The 22,694-nt window shown below is 37.1% G+C and overlaps 1 protein-coding gene across 1 annotated transcript in view; it reads right to left on the bottom strand.

Annotated features, from left to right (window-relative positions):
- FANCI (FA complementation group I) overlaps nt 1–22,694 on the bottom strand; it is a 57,315-nt gene that overhangs the window by 19,742 nt on the left and 14,879 nt on the right. Inside the window, exons 12-27 of the mRNA XM_072618081.1 lie at nt 22,483–22,575; nt 21,232–21,368; nt 18,307–18,487; nt 16,518–16,605; nt 13,448–13,578; nt 12,897–12,967; nt 12,287–12,401; nt 9,070–9,192; nt 7,853–7,921; nt 6,086–6,187; nt 4,892–5,062; nt 4,684–4,805; nt 4,077–4,241; nt 2,513–2,692; nt 2,023–2,189; nt 631–707 (exon numbers count right to left, since the gene is read on the bottom strand). Coding sequence (XP_072474182.1) covers nt 631–707; nt 2,023–2,189; nt 2,513–2,692; nt 4,077–4,241; nt 4,684–4,805; nt 4,892–5,062; nt 6,086–6,187; nt 7,853–7,921; nt 9,070–9,192; nt 12,287–12,401; nt 12,897–12,967; nt 13,448–13,578; nt 16,518–16,605; nt 18,307–18,487; nt 21,232–21,368; nt 22,483–22,575 — 1,992 coding nt within the window. The remainder of the gene's footprint in view (nt 1–630; nt 708–2,022; nt 2,190–2,512; nt 2,693–4,076; nt 4,242–4,683; nt 4,806–4,891; nt 5,063–6,085; nt 6,188–7,852; nt 7,922–9,069; nt 9,193–12,286; nt 12,402–12,896; nt 12,968–13,447; nt 13,579–16,517; nt 16,606–18,306; nt 18,488–21,231; nt 21,369–22,482; nt 22,576–22,694) is intronic.

The following is a 22,694-nucleotide window of genomic DNA, read 5'->3' as shown; positions in this document are numbered from 1 at the left end:
GAGGAATCCAGGATAACTCCTAGGTTGTGAATTTGAGGTTCTGGGAAGATGGTGTTGCCCTCTATTGTAATAGGGAAGGTAAATGGGTGGAGGTTGGAGGGGAGGGTTTGGGGAAAAAGATAATGAGTTGTTTTGGACATACTGATTTTGTCTATGGGATATCTAGTTTGAGATGTGTGATAGGCACCTGGAGATGCAAGATAGGAGATCATCAGAGAAAGTGGGGCAGGAAATGTAGATTTAAGAATCTTCAGTATACAGAAGGTAACTCTATGGCAGCTGATGAGATTACCACATAAAGTAATACAGAGGGTGAAGAGGGCCAAGGACAGAACCCCAAGGGACACCAAGACACTCAAGATAACTGCATCTCCTGTCAGTCCTAAGAGCTCTGTTCTGTTCATTTTGTGATCTAGAAAAAAATATTCTGGCTTTTTTCCTCTCAAAAAGAAAACATTTACCACAGTTCCCGTTCTTATCAGCTGCTTCTACTATGGACTCCCATCTCTCCTCCCAAGAATCATTTTCAGTGCTTAAGCCAAATCAATTCACTAACATTACTGCAGCAACTGATCATTTTTTTCCTTGTATTTTTGCCAAATTTAAGATGACCTACTCAAAACCACTCACCTGAAACTGCCTAATCTGGAAAGTTGCTCTCTGGGTGATATTAACATCTTCTTCTCCTTCATCTTCATTAGTGATATCTAGGAAAGGAAGCTAAATGTTTTGATATGGATTCACGTTTTTCTTCCGATTAGACAAAATAGGTCTATTTTTGATATCAAGCAGTGTTCAGTGGCAGATTTAGAAGATTAATTTCCACCACCTCCATTCCTCACCTCCAGACTTCAAACTACATTGAAAAGCAGTAATCATTAAAACTATTGAATACTAATTAAAAAACAGAAATGTAGATCACTGGAACAAACTAGATGATAAGGAATAGGAAAAATTATTAGCTCAAAAACACTGTGCAAAATGAAATCGAAAAACATAAATTACTCAGGCCAGAATTCTGTTTGGAGACAACTACTAGGAAAACTGGAAAGCAGTCCAGTAGAAATTGTTATATCTTTCACTGATAAACATAAAATGGATGTATTGCTTTAAATATTAATGGTCTTACCATTAAAAACTAGAAGAGAATAAGAGCAAGTACTTTTTACAGCTCTGGTTCCAGGATAAATATTTAACTAAAAGGGTGATTAGATTTCAAAAGTGATTTTAAAAAATCATTTCAATTACATGAAATTCAAAAGCTTCTATGTAAACAAAATTAATGCAATGAAGATAAGAAGGAAAATGGGTGATTAGGCAAAATCTTTATATCAGATATGTGTGATAAAGTTCTAGTATATAAGATACTGCCACCCATTTTCAGGTGAAGAAATTAAAGTTTTCTATAGTCATATGAAAAAATGCTCTAAAACCCTAGTTGATTAGAGAAATGCAAATTAAAACAACCCTGAGGGACCACCTCATACCTATAAGAGCCCCAAATGGGGTCACGAAGAATTGGACATGACTGAAAAAAAAAAAACGACTGAACAACAACAAAGAAGAGATAGAAGAAGGCACCTTCCCACCTTCTTTGCAAGAGTGGGGAAGAGGGGGCTGCTGTGAATACAGAACACTAGATATGTCAGGCTTTTTCAATGTTAGGTAGTTTTACTCAACTATGTTTTTCTCTTTTCCATTCTGTGAGATGCCTTTCTAAGAGAGGGAGGGATATACTGGGTGATATAAAAACAAAAGCAATCAGTAATAATTTTTAAAAGATTATCTCATACATCCTGCAGGCTTTTAAAATACCACACTAAATTTTTCTATGACTATTCCTAATCATATGCAGCTTAGTAAATGCAACTTAATAACCACTAGATGTCACTCCTTAGCAAATCAAAACTATTCTCAGGAGTTCAAGATGTCATTTTCTAAGTTTTCTAAGGTTGCAAGCAGAAAGCCAGCAGTAAAGAGAAGCTGGGTTCAAGCCTATTTCTTTATATTTCAAGTACCTACCGAGAGCCTTGAGGAACTGATGGATCTTGGAAGGAAAGAACTGTTGCACTGTGTGGAAGATCCTCTGCAAGCCCTCTAAACACAGGAGGGAGATGGTCTTACCCTTCTCCTTCTTTCCTGACTCTTCCACCGCAGTGGGAATTGAAGTATACCTCCATAGCAAGACCCTGCAAAGAAGATCACATTCACATGTGCCAGCTGATTCAGATGACAGTGGTATGGCCATAAAGGCTTCTTTTATCACAGCCAGGTCAACCACACTCTATATTCACATTCTCTTCTCCCTTCCTCCCCACTCCATTCCCCCATCAAAAAAAAAAGTATCAACCTCATGCGAAAAAAGAACTGTTTCTTTCTGGTTCTTGTGTCCCTAAACACAATGGCAGGTACTTATCTAATGCTCCTTGAACTGAATCAAAACCTTTTCCTTTGTGGGTCCTTTTCCATAAAAGATGGAAAAAGCAAGGGTTCAAAAGAATCAGTGACTTACCGAGTGATTTCACAGAGATTTTGGAAAATTCTATCCAGATTCTGACCATCGGGACCATCCACTTGCCCTGTCTCCTCTAGCTGCTGCACTTTCTGGAGGGCAACACTCACAGCATATCGCATGAATTCATTGTTGGACCGAAGGACAGATAAACTTTCTTCATGGCCTTGGGAACTATCTCTAAGGCAGAAAAAAAGAAAAAAAAAAAAAGAAAAATAATTGGGCTGATGATTGGGGAGTTGCCAGATTGTGATACACAAATGTAATAAATATTATTGCTAAGGAACAGCCATTTCTTGAATACGAGTAATTCTAAGAAATAGGGGAACACTTCTATAAAGTGATACAGTAAAGAAAAAAGAACTAAAAGAATGTACACAAGGATAGCTATATAAATGACTTTTTTTCCCAAATGACAATTTTTAATGTCAATAAAACTCAAATTGAATATAATAGACATTAGCACTAATTTATTAAAATTAAGCCTGCAATATTTTAACAAAAGGCAACCTTTTTTAAAAAAAAAAAAGGAGTAAAGTTATTAATTAGGAAAAATGGAAAACTAGTGTAAGGTTACATGTACTATTAGATATAGCCATTTTTTCATGATGTTTTGCAAATTTATTTGCTTAACTTTGGGGGACTGTACTTTGTTGGGGTTAGCTTTGAGTTTGTTGAAGTTTGTATGCCATATCAAAACAAAATTCATCAATTAAATAAAAAAGAAAAATAATTAGAAGACCTGGATATCGTTGAGGCTGGCCTTTGAGATCAACTTTCCATCTTGTAGCTCAGGGTCTATGACTTCTTGTACTTACCTTGCCTGTATTCCTCACTTTGCCCTTTTATTTATCTGCTCTTTAAAATTTGTCTTTCTTTACTATGCAGGTTTCTCTTGTCATACTTTTCTTTCTTCTCTTTTTTTCACACATTCACATCACGTGAGTTTCCAATAGCATTTGCATTATACAGTGTCAGTATTAGATGGGCTTTTAGAAGTCATTTGGTGAAACACCTTTATTTTATAGGTGAGAAGGAACTGAAGACCTTAGAGGATTAAAGGCAGAGATGAGACTTGAACTCAGGTTTCCTGACTCTTAGAGACCAAAGTTTTTTGCATTTAACCAGTTCTTTTTCCATTATATAACTGCTTCTGACTATAGTCTTGGCTGAAATTCATCCCTACATTATCCCTCATATCTTTTTATCTTCCTGAGGTATCTCATTTCAACATGTATTATTTCATTAAAGTTTATTTGGTATTGTCTTCCACAGAGTAATGTTTTTGTGATTGAGTAGCACACACAATAAACAAGAAATGTAGGAAATTGGCAGAGATACTGGTGCTGATTTGGGACATATTAGTGAATCTGAGCGGGGGTGTTTCTCTTCCACAGAGCCATGAGCTTATGAAGAAATCCTATTGCTTCATACATGCTGATATACTTGCAAAAACACACTGTTCTTCTGGGGAATTTCAGTCAAATTCACGGAATTTAGAAGATATCTGAAAACAAATTAAGAACCAACGACTTTCCCAGATGGTAACATTGAGAGACCTTACCTGAATAGAGCCACAAGCAGAGTAGACACAAATTTCATGGACAGGAAACTACGAACTGTTTTGTTCCCCATTGTAGACTTGCCTTTTCCAGCTTTCTCCTTGAGGATATCAGAGAGTCTGCTATAACACTGAAATAGGCTCAGAACCTCCTCAAATTTATTTTTACTGTGAGAAGGGAAAAAGCAGTAAAGGTAATCATCAAACTACTATGTTTGCCCCGACATGTACTCATATGACCACATGATAAGACCAATAGTTTTCATCTCCATTAGACAGCATAATCACCCATAAGTCATGCAAATCTGTCTAGAACACTTCCAATAGAAACTAAAATTTCTCCATTAAAATCAAAGGAAGCTCTTAAATTCAGGGCTTGAATTACAAAGGAAAAACTATACATTCACATACCCATTTGGCACACTCTGTAACTATGGTATGAAGAACTAAAGTGAAAATTTTTAGATTGTGGACCTATCAGAAAAAGACACATTCTGTGATCTACAGAATGAGTGCTGTTGATAAGAATTCAGTTGAAACCAAAAATTAAGATCCTTATTTATCAACATGCCCTATTAATAATAAATGGATAGGCATAGTTATCCTTTACCTGAAATTGCCTATATTGAAATTATATTCGATCAGGACCTCACACACTCCCATCACTAGGAGAGCATAGATATTATTCTTGATGCCAACACTAGTGGACTGAGAGAAATCTGCTGATTTATCCTGAAAGACAAAAATTGAGTAAATGAATAAATTGTTAAACACTTCCATTACCCAGGTCATCACACTCCTGAAGAAACATCAATTACCAACTCAAAGTCCTCTAGCTCACTCTTGATCATACGACTGGTAATTGATTCCAACATGTCTTCTAAGTCTTGCTGGAATCCTTCTTCCTCCTCTTCCTCCTCCTCCTCTAAGGGCACCACTTTATTCTTGTACCATGCCAAACAATGCTGGATGCAGCACAACAGGTGAGCCTGCAGGAGAAGAAAAAAACCATTCAATCTAATTCCGCAGTGTTACTTAATTGGGTTAATGTCTACAAAGCAAATTATTTATTAGCATCCACACCTAAAAAGGTGTCAAATTAACAAGAATTATTGGAATTTTAAACAAACATATTTAAATACACAGCAGCACAGTGTTTCTGTTATACCCAGTGCTGCAATCCAAACGCTATAATCTCAGTCATTATATGAATACAAGGGAACCATAGTACAATATTAAATGTCCTTTGTGGCTTACTACAAATGTCACTGGTGCACGACCTATCCCTTAGTTCCCAGAGCTGTATGTTTAATTCTATGGACACAGATTTAGGCCAAGACAAATCTTGAAAGATCAATACTGGGAAGCTGGTTTCAGATCCAGGACAATTTGTGGTGCACTGGAAAAGATTGTCAATACGCAGTAAGATGCCAAGTAAATATGTCTTTCAGTGGCCTCTAGCAAACTTCTGGAGGGTTTATTTCAATTTCCATCTTGACTTCTGACCTCTATGTACAGGATCAACACGTGTGAAAGCTAGGATGAGAGTACATATGGAAAACCAATCTCTGGAGGCAAGAAACACACCAAAGGCAAGGACAATATGACCTAGGAGGGCTATGGTGAAACTTTTGGAGGAAAATGAGTCCTTGATGGATGGATAACCCTAGGCTCAACAATGAAAACAATGGTGCCAGAAAGTAAGAAAGAAGAATGTTAAGACAACTTTGAAAAACTTAAGTACTCTGATAAATGTAACGATTATGATTTCAGAGGGCTGGTGAGAGGAAGTATACTACCCACGTACTGACAGAGAAATGAGAAATTCAAAATACACAATGGGATATGTTTTTAGACAGGGTGAATGCAGGAATCTGTCATTTGACTCTGCATACTTTTTTTTAACCAGTCTTATTTTATTTTTAATTTGGAGGGGAGACAAAAAAGTGAGAAAAAAATTCCTATTTGTTAACAGAAAAAGCCATGCCAAAAAAAAGTCATGAAGATCTTACCAGAGGTTCCTGAAGAAACATCTGATCTCCCTGGGCCAGAATACATGCTTCTAGTTTCAGTGGAGGCAGAAGGTCATGTTTTGGTTCATAATACTGTTTTAACTACGTAGCAGAAAAACAAAGGTACTCTGACTTACAGCTGTTCATTAAATTTCTAATAGTCAACTTTATGGTAACATAGGTGTTTAACATCATTTAACGACAATGACATTAACAAACACTGTTAAATTTTAAGATACATATAGAATCAGGCTGGTTGTTATACAAAGTCAGTTAAAAATCTCTGGTTCTTTTAGAAGTTTAAGATCTTTAACAAGGGAGAAAGAAAATATATGGGTATCCAAAGGTATTCTGATATTTTGATTTTTTGCCAATTCCCAGATATCACAGATTTTATTTTTTTAAATGAGTTTTTATGGACATCTTTTGATGTTAACATCATTATAGTTTTCCCCAGTATTGTTTCCCCTACACCAAGAGCCATCCCATATAACATAATATTTTTTTTAAGAAAAAAAAAGGGAAAAAAGCACAGCTGACATATGTGTATACATATGTGTATGTATACACATTTTAAAAATGTGAACCTCCCATCTCCTCAAAAGAGTAGTTTGGGAGTGTCCTCTCATATCTCACAGAACTTATTTTCAATGTGGCTTCCTCATATGAATTTCCTTGGTAACTACTGGAAAACAAAGCAGTAAAATCCATATCCTAAAGCAGTTAAATCTATATCCTAAAGCAGTTCTTAACCTTTCCTCAGAATAACGCTTTTAAATGCATAAAATTACATAGGATTACAAAGGAAACCAATTATTTGAAACAGTTACAAAAATATATTTTTTTAAGTTCAAAGAGCCTTCAGTTAAGAATCCCTTCAAGAAGCTAGATGGAAATTTTCTCTCAATACAGCAGATTTAGTGCCTGGACCTCAGAGATCATCTTGTCTACACCCTTCACTTTACAAGAAAGAAACTGAGGTTCAAAATGTGCGATTACTAAAATATCTAAGACAAAAAGAGGCTGACCGACCACCTTGTTATAAAGGAGTCATGGTTTAGGTAAGGTAAGAGCTGCATGACCTCTATGACCTAGTCCAACTCAAAGAGACTATTTACTCTGAGAACCTAAATGCTAACTCTATCACATATCTATTGCAAGCTGTCCCTGTTTTGTTGGTCAAAATCTGCAAAATTCAGTAGCTCTGCTATAAATAAAATACCAAGTTCAAAAATAAACTGAGTTTTCAAAGCAAATTTTGTTTTCCAAGTTCACAGTCCATTTCAGAAAATTCTTAGACTCTGGAAATTCAAAGTCATAGCCTAAAAATGAGGTTAAATGACTTCTCTCAGGTCATACAGGGACTAGATGGCAGAGGTAGGACCAAACCCAGGTTTCCTGACTCCCAGGGCAGCTCTTTTCCCACTACATCATTCTGCTACTTCTATTGTTAAATGAAATGGTTTTTCTTTGCCAAGTAGTTTTCCACTCAATTCTCATGATACCATTTACTTGTAAGAGGGACTTTAGAGCTTTTGGATTTAAGATAATTTGAGACTTGTGGGCAATGATTGTTAGATGCTTGCAATAGTTGGTGGGGGAAGGACTCTCAGGACATTATCACACATCTAGAGTACAAGATAACATGAGGCTGAGGTGCACTGACTGGAAGTTGATGTTTTGGACTCTGAAAAATCTTTAAAAAGGTCAATCCACTTGAAGAATTTCCTTTAAGCATCTGCTTTTGATTCACCAAACATACTTTACCTGAGTGAGTAGAGTGTGCATTACTGAATTAGCGAGCTGCGAGTTCCTTCGAAGGACATCATAAAAACCCTGAAGGAAGTCAAATAGGAAACAAATGAACCTCCATCACAAAGTTAACTGATGACTATGATGATAGTAAAATATAACACTGCTTCTCTTTGAGAAGCTCCAAGTATGCCAGGTATATTCTCTCCAGGTATATCCCCCACATTATCCATTAAAGATGCCAGTTTGCCCCATGTTGAACTCTAATGCACAGATATCGTTTGTCCTTCTTTTAAAGGAGACCAATGACATTATAATGTCGTAACTCCATCCGTAAAGTGGATTTAAATGAGGCAGAGTTGCACAAAGTGATCCGCCTCACTCTCTCTTCCAGATCACTGAAGTCCAGTGTCAAGAAAAAGTCAGGATAACTAGTGATGGCCCAGGAATCAGTGGATGACCTTGGCATCTTCGATGTCTGACCAAGCTCTAAGTGCTCCACATCACCTGCTTTAACCACCTTCATTAGCCTTGGGACCAAACTGTTCTTATCCACCCACTGCACTGGGAGAAGTCTTCGCATGCTTTGGGCAGACATCTCCTAACTCACTGATGGGTTTGAGGCCTATCGGTTACCTTCAACCTGGATTAGCCTATCTGCCAAGATGATTTACCACAGTGTGGCTGCTATGCAGCTACAGCTTTTTTGAGTCACAGATGAGAGTTGAGTGTCAGGTAGACACCAACGGGGGGATGAACAGGTCTGAAAAGGGCTTGGAAAGCCATCACACCTTCCTGAACATCCCATACACCCAGTGCACAGATAGTGAATATACAAAGAGACCACAAGTCAAATGACTGCAAAAGCAAAGCTCTAAATCACTAAAACAGCAGTTTTCAAATTTAGCCTTAAGCAAAGGAATACTTCTGGCATTGCAGTGTATTTCCCTATCCAGGTGGGCATTTCTTTAATATTCCTTGGCCTTCAGTCTCTGCCTCCCATCTCCTCTACCAGTAACTTGGGATTCCTGTAACTTTCCCTTTAGTATACTCTCTGTACTTCATCCCAAAAAAGAGGCCCCAAGCACCCATTCTGCTTCTGAGCACCTAATTATGAATGTCAATGATCTATCAACTCTTCTGAAATTCCCTGGGGCAGTTTGGGACTGGATTTAACTTAGCTAACTAAGTTAGTTTATCAGGCAAGGGAAAAAAGAGCCCCCCATCATTACCTCATAAAGCATGAGACGTACATCAGCCTGTTGACCTAAACATCTTCTCAGGCTATCTAAGATCTCGAGACAAAAAGCCTCATTGGCAACAGAGTTGTAACGGCTATGAACATCCACGTGGACCTAAAAAGCAATGAGACTGATTCATGTCCGTCCTATTTTATCAAGGCAACAGTAGTCAACAAGAAGGAAAATATGTTTATATTTCCATGCTAAGAAATTCAAACCTTGCTCTCTTTGTCTGCCAAAGGCAATCATTCTAACAATAAACTACAGACAGTACTATGTGAAGTAGTGCATGTGTCAGGGCTAAGCTGCTATGCTTCTCAAACTCCGCTTAGAAGCCAGGATCTAGAAATTAAATCTTTCATCAGAGGATCTGGAGTATTTTTACTGAAATTCACTCAATGAACACTTTTCTCCTCAGTACCCAGTTACTCCTTGGCAGCAAATCATGTTTAGGATGTGCCTTAGATGTGTCCTTTAGGAAGGCACATTAACCACTGTATGCCACAAGAGGCTATAATAATAAAACACTACATGGTACTTTAGTGATCTGAAAGAATGAACATCACTCCTAAAGTATGTTGCTTATTACCAAGTAGTCTCTTAGAAAATAAGACTGTATTTTTCACTGACCTCTTCCTTTCCATGATCCCTATTAGTGCTGTCTTTAGCTCTCTTATTCTTCTATTCTTTCCTCCATCCAGTCACTTGGATGGTTTCAAACATAATTTCCACCCAAATAATTCCCAAATGGCTTAGTTCCAGCTGCAGCTTCTACTCTGAGAACTAGACCTTCAACTTTAATTGTTCACAGGGTATCTTCACTTGTCTGTCTCATGGGTACTTCAAATTCATTATGTCCAAAATGGAACTTTTCTCCTCAAATTTGCTTTCCTTTCTGAATTCCCTGTTCCTAACAATGGTACCATCCATCTTCTAGTCAACTATGTCAGAAACCCTCCTTGACTTTTCCTAGTTCCTCAATCCCTACATCTAATCAATTCTCAAGGTGTGTCATTTATATTTCTACAACTTCTGTCATTGATATCCTTTCCCCTCTATTCTCACAATCATCACCCTGATCTAGGCTTTTACTACTATTTTCTTTGCTATTTAATAGTCTCATAAGAGATTTTCCTGTTTCCAATTTCTTTCCCTCCCTATTCCCCTATTCTTAACATTGCTGCAAGATTAATTTTCTTTGTGCTCATGCCACACCTCTGCACAAAAAATCTGTGGTGGCTCTCTATTGCCTGAGTAAAATTTAAATCCCCTAGGCTAGAATTTAAGCTCTCCATAATGTGGCATCATCCTACTTCACTCTACCATAGACTATGAAGCAATATCAATATTAAACATATATATGCACCAAGTGGTATAGCATCCAAATTCTTAAAGGAAAAGTTAAATGAATCACAGGTTCATGACCAAACAAGAGATAGAAAGCATTACAAAATGCAAAATAGACCACTTTAATTATATTAAATAGCTTCTGCATAAACAAAACCAATGCAACCAAGATTAAAAAGAAAGTAAGAAGCTGGGAAACAATCTTTACAAGAAGTGTTTCTGATAAGGGCCTTGTTTCTCAAATACGTAAAGAAATGAGTCAAATTTATGAGAATGCAAGCCATGTCTCAATTGATAAATGGACAAAGGATATGAACAGGTAATTTTCAGATGAAGAAAGCAAAGCTATTTATAGTCATATAAAAAATACTTTGAATCACTATTGATTAGAGAAATGCATATTAAAACAATTCTGAGATCCCACCTCACATTTATCAGACTGGCTAATATGAGAGAAAAATAAGATCATAAATGTTGGAGGGGAAGTGTGAAAACTGGAACACTGATACACTGCTGGTGGAGCTGTGAACTGATCCAACAATTCTGGACAACAATTTGGAACAATGCCCAAAGGGCTATACACTTATGCATACACTTTGATCCAGCAATACCACTACTAGGTCTGTATCCCAAAGAGATTATAAAAAAGGGAAAAGGACCAAGATGGGCAAAAAATATTCATATGAGCCCTTCTCATGGTGGCAAAATATTGGAAACTGAGGGGATGCTCATCAGCTAGGGAATTGATGAACAAACCGTGGTATGTGAATGTAATGGAATTTTATTGTACAATAAGAAATGATGAACAGGTAGAATTGGAAAGACTTACACAAACTGATGCAAAGTGAAATGAGCAGAACCAGGAAACCACTGTACACAAAACCAACAATACTGTGTGGTAACTATGAATGACTGAGCTCTGCTCATCAACGCAATGCTCTAAGACAAGTACAAAGGACTCATGAAGGAAAATGTTATCCATATCCAGATAAAAAACTGATGGACTCTGAATGCCAAAGCATAGTTTTTTTTTCCACTTACTTTATCTTTCATGGATTTTTTTCCTTTTAATCTGTTTCTTCTTTCACAACTATGCCTAATATGGAAATATTTTTTACATGACAGTACATGTACAACCTATATAAAATTGCTTACTATTTTAGGAAGAGGGTAGAGGAGGGAGGAGAAAAATTTGCTACTCAAAATCTTTAAAGAATGAATGCCAAAAATTGTCCTGACATGTAATTGGGAAAAAAATAAAATGCTATTTAAAAAGACATAAAAAATGAAGGACAAACAATTTAAAAAAAGACCGCATCTCTTTCAATATGTGTGAAAAGTGTAATTTTGTATTATAGTTATTTGCATATATGCCATAGACCCCTACTAAATAAACTATATGAGGTGAGAGACCTCATAGTACTTAACTACTCTCCTAGAGTAGAAATTCAATTCAACAAGTATTTATCAAGGATCTACTAAGTGTAAGGCTCTGTGCTAGGCACAGGGGATACAAAGATAAAACAAAAAGCCCTCAAAAAGCTTATAATCTATTGGGAGGAAAGGGAAAGAAGGTGTGGTCATTTAATGTTTGTTGACATTGAATTCACCCTCAAATTCCTGAGTGTTCAATATCGACAGGATAGGGGGTAAAGGTAGAGGGATGAGGCTAAATCTGCCAAATGGATGAGCTCAAAGCAATGAGGTCCTTGGCTCATCTTTAGAAAGTAAATCACAGAATTCAGAACTCGTGGGGCCTATTTCAGGGCTCTACCATTAGATCATCAAGGCTTCAAGATCTGGTTTAAAAAGGAAAGTTGCTGAAATATCCTTTCTGCTAATTACTGTGAGTCATCCTTACCTGAGTGGCACCAATACTCTGACTGCACTGAGATGAAGACAAGCTGCCCAGAACCTTAAAATTCTTCAATAAGAGCAAAAACCCAGCAACAGCAGATTTTCGGGCATCAAGCTGACTGACTCAAGGAATAAAAAAAAAAAAAGAAAAATCAACAAATGGCACTAACTTTACCGCAAATAAGTTTCTGAGCAAAATATAAATCTATTCTATACAAACAGGGAATCTATATGTGCAAGCAAGCATAGGACACAAGTTGAATTTAGATACCTGAAGTTGTCCAAATAATGGTTCCAAATATAGATGATTTTTAAAATTGGCTATTTAAACTCATGACAACATCTGCACTTCCTTCTTTCTTTTCAGACAAAATGATACAAGGTATAAGAATAAGGTTGTTCAAGGATCATACAATGAAATAACTGGAATATATTTGTATGTTTTTACATATATATGCATTCATGTGTACAGGTAGATAGGCAGAACTTATCTTTTGGTACAGTACTTCAAAAAGTACTATATATAGACTGAAGTGGGAAATAAGAGATGAATTTCAGGCTTATTTTAAAAATGGAAAATTTTTCTCCCTAGAATCCCAAAGGTTACTACTTACTTGGCAAACATGGCTTTTCGGAGAACAAGTATTAGGGAATCTCTCATAGACATGCTGACTTTTAAAAGGGGCTAAAAGGGAAGAAAGAATCAGAGGGTGAAAAGAATTATTGAGCATACGTTCAGCTTAGCTTGATATCTGCTGGACATAGTTACCAATCTACATGAAGTTTCAGTCCCTACATCTAGGTTATGCTTATATTATTATGATCAGTGTTTTCTTTGACTGTTGGATTAAAAAAAGTCTTATCAGGTGTGAAAATAAGGAAACAGGATCTTCTGAAATGCTGTACAAAAATTAGCTATGAAACCCACTGTGAATATATGACCTATAGTCAATAACCTTCCAAGAGGCTCAAAATGTTTCATAGATATTATATCACTGATTTTAAAATACGCTGAAGGAAATGAAGTAGAAGTTTGGTGAAAAGACAGAGAAATAGACTGTAGTTCTTCCTAATTCAAAACTTTAGATTTTTAGAACAAAGCAAACAGATCATGACTAAATAAGATAAGCTGTGCCAAAATCCCCCTGGATTAAGGGGGCCTCACCTGCACTGCTTTGAGCAGGCCTTGCACAGTGGGAAGGGGCAGAAAGGACAAATAGTCAAAGGCTTCGGTGACTTTTGAAGAACAACTCTGAAGAACCAAAGGTGCATAGATGATGATATTCGACAGCAGATCTAAAAAAACAGAACCTCTTATCAATCACCTGAGACAACTGCAGATCATAAACACTGCAACTTTCCTGGGAATACAGAAGAAAGAGAAAAATCTATTCTGCCTTTTTCCTTCACTGTCAGCAGTATTTGGAAAGGGTCCTACTTCAATGAATGAATGAATAAATGAAAGAGAAAATTTGTTTATTGAGCACTTACTATGTACTAAGCACTGTGCAAAGTGCTGGTGATCAAGATAGAAAAGCAAGAGTTCCTGTTCTCAAGGAGCTCCCATTCAGAGAGAAAGTATGTAGAGGAGGGTTCAGCTGTAGAGCAGATGGAAAAGACCATTTGTGCAGCAGTAAGCATATTGTAATGTATCATCTTTAGTGCCATTTCCATTAATACAACTATATCTCTTTCTGATGGTGAACCATTTGATAATGCCAAGGACTCTTCCTGGCCCTCACTAGCCAGAGGAGTGGAGGAGGCAGGGTCACAGCACCTGTAGATGCAGTTGCCAGGTCACCTATAGCACATTTCTCTACTGAAGTCTCATTCTGATGCCTTCATGGGTTCTAGAAGGCTATGCTGGTAGACTACATGAGTAAAGTAAACAAATGATGCAGAAAATGGATACTGGATTTAGAATTTAAATAACTGCATTTATATCCCTTATCTGTCACTCTTTACATGGGTGACCATGGGCAAAACATTTCACTTCTCAGAATCTCAGTTTCTTTTTCCGTAAAATGAGGGGCTAGATGACCTCTAAAGCTCCTCCTACTTCTACATCTGTGACCTACATAAAGGATAAACTCTGGTGATTCCTAAGTACTGGGCCAGGAAAAGGCACTAACATCACAAGCCTTGTAAGTTCACCTAACAATGAACATGAATAAGATTCTCAAAGACAGAACAAAGGCTGTACACAAGAGGCAATCGGTCTGAGTTAAAAAAAATTCCAAGTAGATTACCTTAACAAAATGTACACATTCTATTTCAAACTTCCAATCAACCAACCATTATTTGTCAACTGCTTACTATATATGCATGGTACTACGAATTCATTGCCATATCCCCTAGGTAACATATGGGATAAGGACAAATAAAGCTTGGCTATTGTCTTCAAGGAGCTTCACAATTAAATTGAAAACTTAATTCAGTACAGGAAATATCACAAGATAGTAGTGGATGAGGTGCTAGATTCAAGACATTAATGGATGGAGAACTGGATCTGGAATGAAGAAGACCCGAATTTAAATTCTGCCATCAACAATTGCTTGCTTGGTATGTGACCGTGTCTAAATCATGGGTAACTCACCTCCTCTGCAAAGTGGGGATAATACCTACTTATTTCACAGTGTAACTGATGTTAAAACAAACCAAATGCTTTTAATGTTATTATTGCCAAATAAAAGGAGAGGAATATTAAATCAGGAAAGAGCACTGAGGAATGGGGTGATTTGGAAAGGTTTCAGAGAGGACAAAGTACATGAGCTGGGTCTTTAAAAATGAGTAAGCATTAGAGAAGGGTATTCTTTGCAGGTACTATGTTGTACAGTCATTTCAGTCATGTCTGATTCTTCACAATCCCATCTGGGGTTTTCTTGGCAAAGACATGGGAGTGGTTTGTCATTTCCTTCTACAGCTTAATTTACAAAGCCAGTAGGGTCAAGTGACAGGATCACATAGCTAATAAGTGACATGCCAGATTTGAATTCAGGAAGATGGGCCTTCCTGACTTCAGGCCCAGTGATCTGTCCACTGTGCCACCTAGCTATAGCACAGCTCATATCATGGATGCATAAACTGATTAAGGGGATAGTAAGTAGAAGAGTTTTAAGAGGTTAAGACAGCGATTAAGCAAACCTTGTAAGGTAGGTTAATTGGTTTGTCTGAAAAGGTGTAATGTTATCTGAATCAATGAGGAAGAGGCCGCCAAGAAAGCTAATAATATAATTTAAGGATACCCTAAGAAGGTATCATTTCTAGGACCAGAGAAGTAAAAGTCTCATACTTTGCCTTGCTCAGACCCCTCTGCAGCTTTGTGTTCACTTTAGGGAGCTACCTCTTGGGAAAAATGAGCTGAAAAATATACAGAGAAGGAAGAGGCAACTAGATATTGAAGGGTCTTGAATTCATGACAACTGAGAGAAGTGGGAAAGGATTTTAATTTCAGGCTAAAAAGTTTGAGTTTTATTTTGTAGGCAACAGGAGGCCACAGAAGGTTTTTAAAAAGGGAAAAAAACATAACAAAAATGAAGCTTTACAAAATGAAGTCTAATGTTAGTGTGCCAGATGAACTGGAATAGACCAGAGACTGAAAGGAGATTCATCTGTGGTTGTCATTCAGTCATTTCAGTTATGTCTGACACTTCATAAGGTTTTCTTGGCAAAGCCATTGGAGTGGTTGGCCATTTCCTTCTCTAGCTCATTTTACAGATGAGGAAAATGAGGCAAACAGGGTTAAGTGACTTGTCCAAGATTAGACATCTAGTGTCCGAGACTAGATTTGAACTCAGGTCTTCCTATCTCCCAATCCTGTGCTCTATCCACTGTGCCACCTTGCTACCACTAATGAAAATTAAAACACTAAAAGCCATAAGAATTCAGATTATTTGTAATGCATAAACTGACTTCCAGACAGCTGATGAATTTGACCTGGTGAGAAATTTGATAGTGAAAAGAAGGAAAAAAATAGGACAAGTTTTCATATAAAGAGAGGGCCATGCATCAAACGTGTGTCATTTTAGCTCTTGCTAACACTTTCATAAACATAGTCAAAGCTGCACAATGCACAAAAATATAACATGTACTCTCGTTTCTTTTGACCTTTACAGATATAATACTTAAGTTCAGAGTTCCATTTTACTGGCTGCCCAAGTTTTCTTATAGACAGACCAGTGAAGACATTTCAGTAAATCTCCAGAAAGCTGCTCCAATGCTTTCTGACCCATTACCTAAGAAATGACTGATTGGAGAGGATGTCTTGGAAACAACCCTGTTGAGGATCTGCTCAACAATCTCTTTTCTGATCATCTCATGGATCTAGAAAGAACAGAAGAACTAAATGGAGCTTTCCCCCAGGTTTTGAACCTCATCAAGATGACAATAACTCACATTTTTTATAGCACAGACACTTTATCATTTTTCACTACAGGGCTAACAGTACATTTCTGGTTCATGTATATATATCATCAGTGCATCAGAATATTTGAAAGACCAAAGCAGTTCAAGTTATAGAAGCAGCAGTATGGTAGAGTATAAAAAGCATTGGATTTGCAATCTGAAGAATGGAATATAAATTCTAGCTCTGTCACTTACAGGCTGTGTGACTTGGGGCAAGCCACATCACCTTAGCCTGATTTTTAACTGTAAAAGAAGGATAGTAACAGCTGTGCTACCTACACCGCACAGGGTTGCTTTGAGACTCAAATGTAGGGAAGGTGTTTTTCAAGACGATAAAATGCCATACCAATATATTTTGTTATTTATTATGTGGGTAGAATTTGACCACGGACATGAAAGACGTATCAGGATAAAGTCTAGATCATCCTAAAACACAAAATTACTCAACTCTGTCCAATACAAGCAGGTGACAGACTCATTAACTAGAAAAAGAGAGGCACAATTTTGTTAACCTAAGTATAAAAATAATGAAGAGAATAATGCTAAGTGAAAAGTCCTAAGCCAGAAATCAGTAATTCTTAGTAGTACTTAGCTACCAATACCCAACACTGACTCCTATGGTACTTTCAGACTGCATTGGAGACACACACACACACACACGCCCCCAAACAGATTATTAGCCTATGACAATTTTAGCAACCATGAAATCATTAGCTTTCTTCAATTCCCAGGAGGTAGCAATGTCACATCTAGATGGCAATGGTCTACTACAGTAGTTCCTAGCAAGTCCAGCTTCATTTTGGTAAAAATTCTTATCTGTATCCTCTTCCTTTGTGGTATGCCTTATTTATCTCATTCCTTACAATGGGGAAAATGTGGCTAATTTATATGAATAAGCTAGTAGTGAATTGTGCTAAGTAAACATCTGTATAAAAATGAATCAATGGGATCGCTAGCAAGATAAAATAATTTAGGCTTCAAACATGATATACCTTAATTTATTGTTTCAATTTTTAAAGAAAATAAGTTTTTATGTTTTAAATCTTACCTGGTTTTTAAAAGATTCAGTTGTTATCAGTTGTTTGTGATGTTTAAAAGTTCAAATTGTACACTTTGAGCCTTCAAAACCAGCAATTAACCATAATTCCTAGAATTAATATGTTTCTACTAACCTAAAATAACATCTGTATGTAAAAGGAATAGTATAAAAAAGTCCAGAAGTGGATGATCACTTGAGGGGAGAGTATAAAAGTAGGAAAGATTTTAAGATCAAACTTCTGAGGAAAGGCTAGACATAGTGGAAATTAGTGGAATAAGCTAAAAAACATGGTAAATCAAAGTTTGTTGTCCTTTTTTTTTTTTAAAGGAAATCCCGTTAAATTGGATTTCTAGATACTAAAGATCCATCAGGTTGCTATCGAAAAACTGATGGTATTCTAAAACAATCCCATTTCCTGTCCTCCCAAGGCTGAAACCACATCTTTATATATATTTTACCTCAACTTTCAAAGCACAAGCATTCCTTGTTCAGAACATTTCATTTATTACTGAGAACTGTATCAAAATAAGGTAACAATATTTTCCACCAGCTGAAACGGAGGCTAATCTGTGTAGTCTCACCTTAAAAGTTTCCAACAGAATACTAGCTCCCAGTTTGCACGCTTGTTGAGATGGTGTTTTGGAAGGAACTAAGCTAGCTTCAGCAGTTTTTCCTCCAAGTATCTTCTTTGGTCCATATGAGTCCATCAGAATGAAACCAAGCTCTACCAGGCCCTGGGTGACATGATCCCAGCTGTGAACACTAATGGAACAAATCTTAGTTTAAAAGGGGAGTGTTATTAATTCAATTCAACAAACATGTGTTAAACATTAATTGTGCATAGAACATCAGGCCAGGTGCTGAAAAGATAGAAAATTTAGATAGAAACGGAATTAAAGTTCATGAAATGCTCCCTGCCTCCAAAGAAGCTTGTAATCTAGTGAAGGGATAAGCCATACATACGCACAGCTATAGTAAAGAGCACTACTTGTTATATGAACTACAGATAAAAATGCCACATGAAGTCCAAGGGGAAGGTTAGTGCTACCCAGGAATCAGCAAAGAAGAGATGGCACTGGAAGTGAGCTTTAAAGGATGGATAGTAATTCTGTGAGCAAAGACTCTGTGCATGAAGAATAGTAGCACCCTACTCATGAAGGTGGGAAAATCTAAGACATGATCACTGGGCAGGGCGGTCCAGTTTTACGGAAGTGTCTAGAACAGATAGCATATGAGACAGAATGCTAGGCAAAGCAATCTTCAACTTACAAAAAATTGAAAAATATTTTGCACAAATATAATCAATGCAGTTAGAATGAGAAGAAAAACAATTAATTTAGAAAAAAACTCCAGCAAACTTCTTTGATAATGGTCTGATACCTGAAATACATAAGGAATTGATAAAATATAAAACCAGAATCATTTTCCAATAGATAAATGGTAAAACGATATGAACAGGCAGTTTTCAAAAGAATTGCAAACTATCAAAAATTAGATGAAAAAATTCTCCAGATCATTAGAGAAATGCAAATTAAAATAACTGAGATTATACTTCATACTCATCAAATTGGCAAAGATGGTAGAAGAGGCAAATGGCAATTGTTGGAGGAGCTACGGGAGTACAGGCCGACTTGTACCTTACTGGTCAAACTATGAATTCTTCTGACCATTTTGGAAAATAATTTGGAATTATACCCAAAAAATCACTAAACAAAAGTGACTAAAAGTCACTAAATTGCAGACCTTTTGATGCAGCAATACCCCTAGTAAGCATAAAGAGACCAAAGAAAAAAATCTCAAATTCTGTGGGAGAAGGCTGTAAGTAGAGTGAGAAAAGATAGAAGGTGGGAGAGCAAGGAATAGTTTACCTGTCAGATTTATGGAGAAGGGATGAATTTATGACCAAACATGAGATAGAGAGCATTATGAAATACAAAATGGATAATTTTGATCACATTAAATTGAAAAGGTTTTGCACAAACAAAGGCAATGCAACCAAGATTAGGAGTGAAGCAGAAAACTGGAAAAGAAGTTTTACAAACAGTACCTCTGATAAAGGCCTCATTTCTAAAATGTATAGAGAACTGAGTCAAATTTATAAGAATACGAGTCATTCCCCAGTTGATAAATGGTCAAAGGATATAAACAGGCAGTTTTCAGATGAAGAAGTTAAAGCTATCTATAATCATATGAAAAAATACTCTAAATCAGTATTGATTAGAGAAATGCAGATCAAAATAAGTCTTAGATACCACATCAGACCTATCAGATTGGCATGACAAAACAGGAAAATTATAAATGCTGGAAAAGATATAGGAAAATTGGGTTACTAATACCATTGGTGGAGTTACGAACTGATCCAACTATTTTGGAGAGCAATTTAGAACTACGCCCAAAGGGCTATAAAAATTTGCATACCTTTTGATCCAGCAATACCACTTCACGGGCTATATCCCAAAGAGATAATTAATTTAAAGAAAGAAGGCTTCGAGCTTAATTAGGAGAAGGAAATCATTTAAGTGAGTTGGAGGGATTTGGACAAGTGAAGAAAGATACTGGATTTGGTGAGGAAAAATTTGATTAAACTGTGTGGAAACTGAAGAAAATTTGAAGAACAATTTTTAGGCCCAGATCCAAACTCTACCAAGTTGTAGGAGAAGCAGGATCAAAGACAATTAAGAAAGCTATAAAAGGATTAAAAAGGATAATGGAGAATTAGGGAGTGGACCCTGGAGAGACTCAAGAAACCTAAGAAGTAGGAGATTAGCAAGATCAGACAAGATAAAGTAAGAAAAGTTAAGCGAAACAATTAAGTAAGTTAATAGTGTGGATTGGTGAGTGGGGGTAAATTTTATGGCTATAAAAGTTAGCTTTTTAAACTACAAAAAGTTTTAATTAGGTGCTTAAGGTTGAGATAGAAATATTCATGAGTAGTTTTAAGAAAACAGGTGAGGGGAGGAGCCAAGATGACAGAGAGAAGCCAGAAAGTTGCCTGAGCTCTCCCCAGTTTCCCTGGGAAACAACATTAAATCAAGCCTCTAAAAGAATTCTTGAGTGACAGAGTGAAACAATTTTCCAGCCCAAGATAACTTAAAAGGACTTCAGGAAAGATCTGTCTCACATAGGTAAAAGGGAAGTGGAACCCAGGAATGGCAGTGTCCCGGTAAGCCAGCAGGAGGCTCTTAGCCACAGCACACAGATCAGCAACCTAGGCCTCCTGGCCCTGGCTTAACAGACCAGTGGAACAGCAGGCCAGCTGTGAGGCCTTGACCCCCAGAGCAGCAGGCAAACTGCCAGCCCCAAAACCCAGGGCACAACAGATGCAGGTAGGCATCAACTCCAGAGGCCCCAGTGCAGAAAGCCCCACCTGTGCAAGAAGCAGAGCTCAGCTTTAAAAATGAGCTTGTCTATGGACACATTTCCCCAGATGCAAGCACATACATGTGGCCTAAAACCCTATTTTTCAAAGCAATTAAGGCAAACGGGAAGCATGTTCTCCAACTCACCTATTCTTAACCACTTCTAGGATCATGGTGGAGACACAAGACTTTTGAGGGACAAGGTTCTGCAGAAACTTGGAGCTGTGGAGGAGCTGAAGGTCTCTGAAGCTTTTGAGAATGGACGCTTTCAGAAGGTCAAACACCTAACACAAAAATACAGCCGCTTTCAGTCATCTTAAGTTTCCATAGTTAAAGGTTTATCAGAACACCGCCAAACAAGTCAGAGACACTCTTGATTCTGCTCCTTGTCAAACAACAGTTTGATCCTGGTGTAGGTTTTGAAGGGGATACTTGGATGTCATGTTCAGCCCCAAATGGCTGTCTTGCTTTAGATCTGACTGAGAATTCTGATTCACAGGGACAAGATGTTATCAACAGAATTAAAGTCTGATGAGTATGCTTAGTAAGGATGAGACATGCTTCTCCAAGGGCACATCAAACATTGTATAACTTAAATGACCGGAAATCAATTCAGAATTTTTGGTTATTGTGGAGATCAAGTAGCTGATCTTTTACTGGGTCACTGCAACTAATATTATTTTTTTAGGTCAACATGAAACTTGTTTCATATCCAAACGTCACTCACTTGGTTTTGTGGTCAGCAAGAATCTAATTTTTCGGATGCATTATAATATTGCTTCACTTTCTCACCAGACCCTCTTGAAAATACTCTTAAATCTATAAATGTTCTCACTAACATTATTACTTTTTGAGTATTTTAATAGGCTAATGGAGTTTTTTACCAAATATTCTCTGAATTCATTTGACAAGCATCATGTTCCCCAGGTTAGGAACTCCAGACTTAAAAACCCTCCCCTTGAGAGAATAGATTACAAATCATTAATTCTAACTCTTTGGTGCCCAGGAGACAAGAATTCTAAAGAGAAAGGACACTAGGCTGCTCCTGTATCCTCCTGACCAATCTGTCCTCTTGAACTAATTTTTATTCAACTAGAAGCAATTTCTTAAAAATCAATGCATAACAAAAATATTCAAAGTTCTTATCCTTGCTTTTTTGGGTTCTCTTTCTTATTTCTGTTCTTCCATCTCCCTCCAGCCCCTAATTCTTCTATAAGAAAACAAAGACATGAGAAAGCAACATAAAAAGGTCACCCTGGCCTCCACAGAATGGCTATACACCATATTATCGATGGCAGAGACTAGTCCTTCCAAGGACTGTTCCCCCAAGGAAATGGGGGAAACACTCACTAACTACATTGCTAGGGACTGAGAAATCCCACCCTTCCACATCAATACCTGCTCCTCAAACCGCTGTATTCTTGCTACTGAGAGTAGGAGTGCAATGCTGAAGGGACATATAGTCTTGTTGGCATCTCCTTGCTGCCCTGCCTAGGATAAACAAATCAGAAAAAAAGTTATTACTTATAACTTAAAAAGCATAGCATAGCAAATGATACAGTAAAACAGATCTCTGAATTTTTATGGCTCCTTTCTCTGTAGGGGTTCGA

The sequence above is a fragment of the Notamacropus eugenii genome, chromosome 1 (assembly GCF_028372415.1).
Source record: "Notamacropus eugenii isolate mMacEug1 chromosome 1, mMacEug1.pri_v2, whole genome shotgun sequence".
Classification (NCBI taxonomy): Eukaryota; Metazoa; Chordata; class Mammalia; order Diprotodontia; family Macropodidae; genus Notamacropus; species Notamacropus eugenii.
The sequence above is the reverse complement of the archived record's forward strand: the minus strand, read 5'-3'. Positions and strand labels throughout refer to the sequence as shown.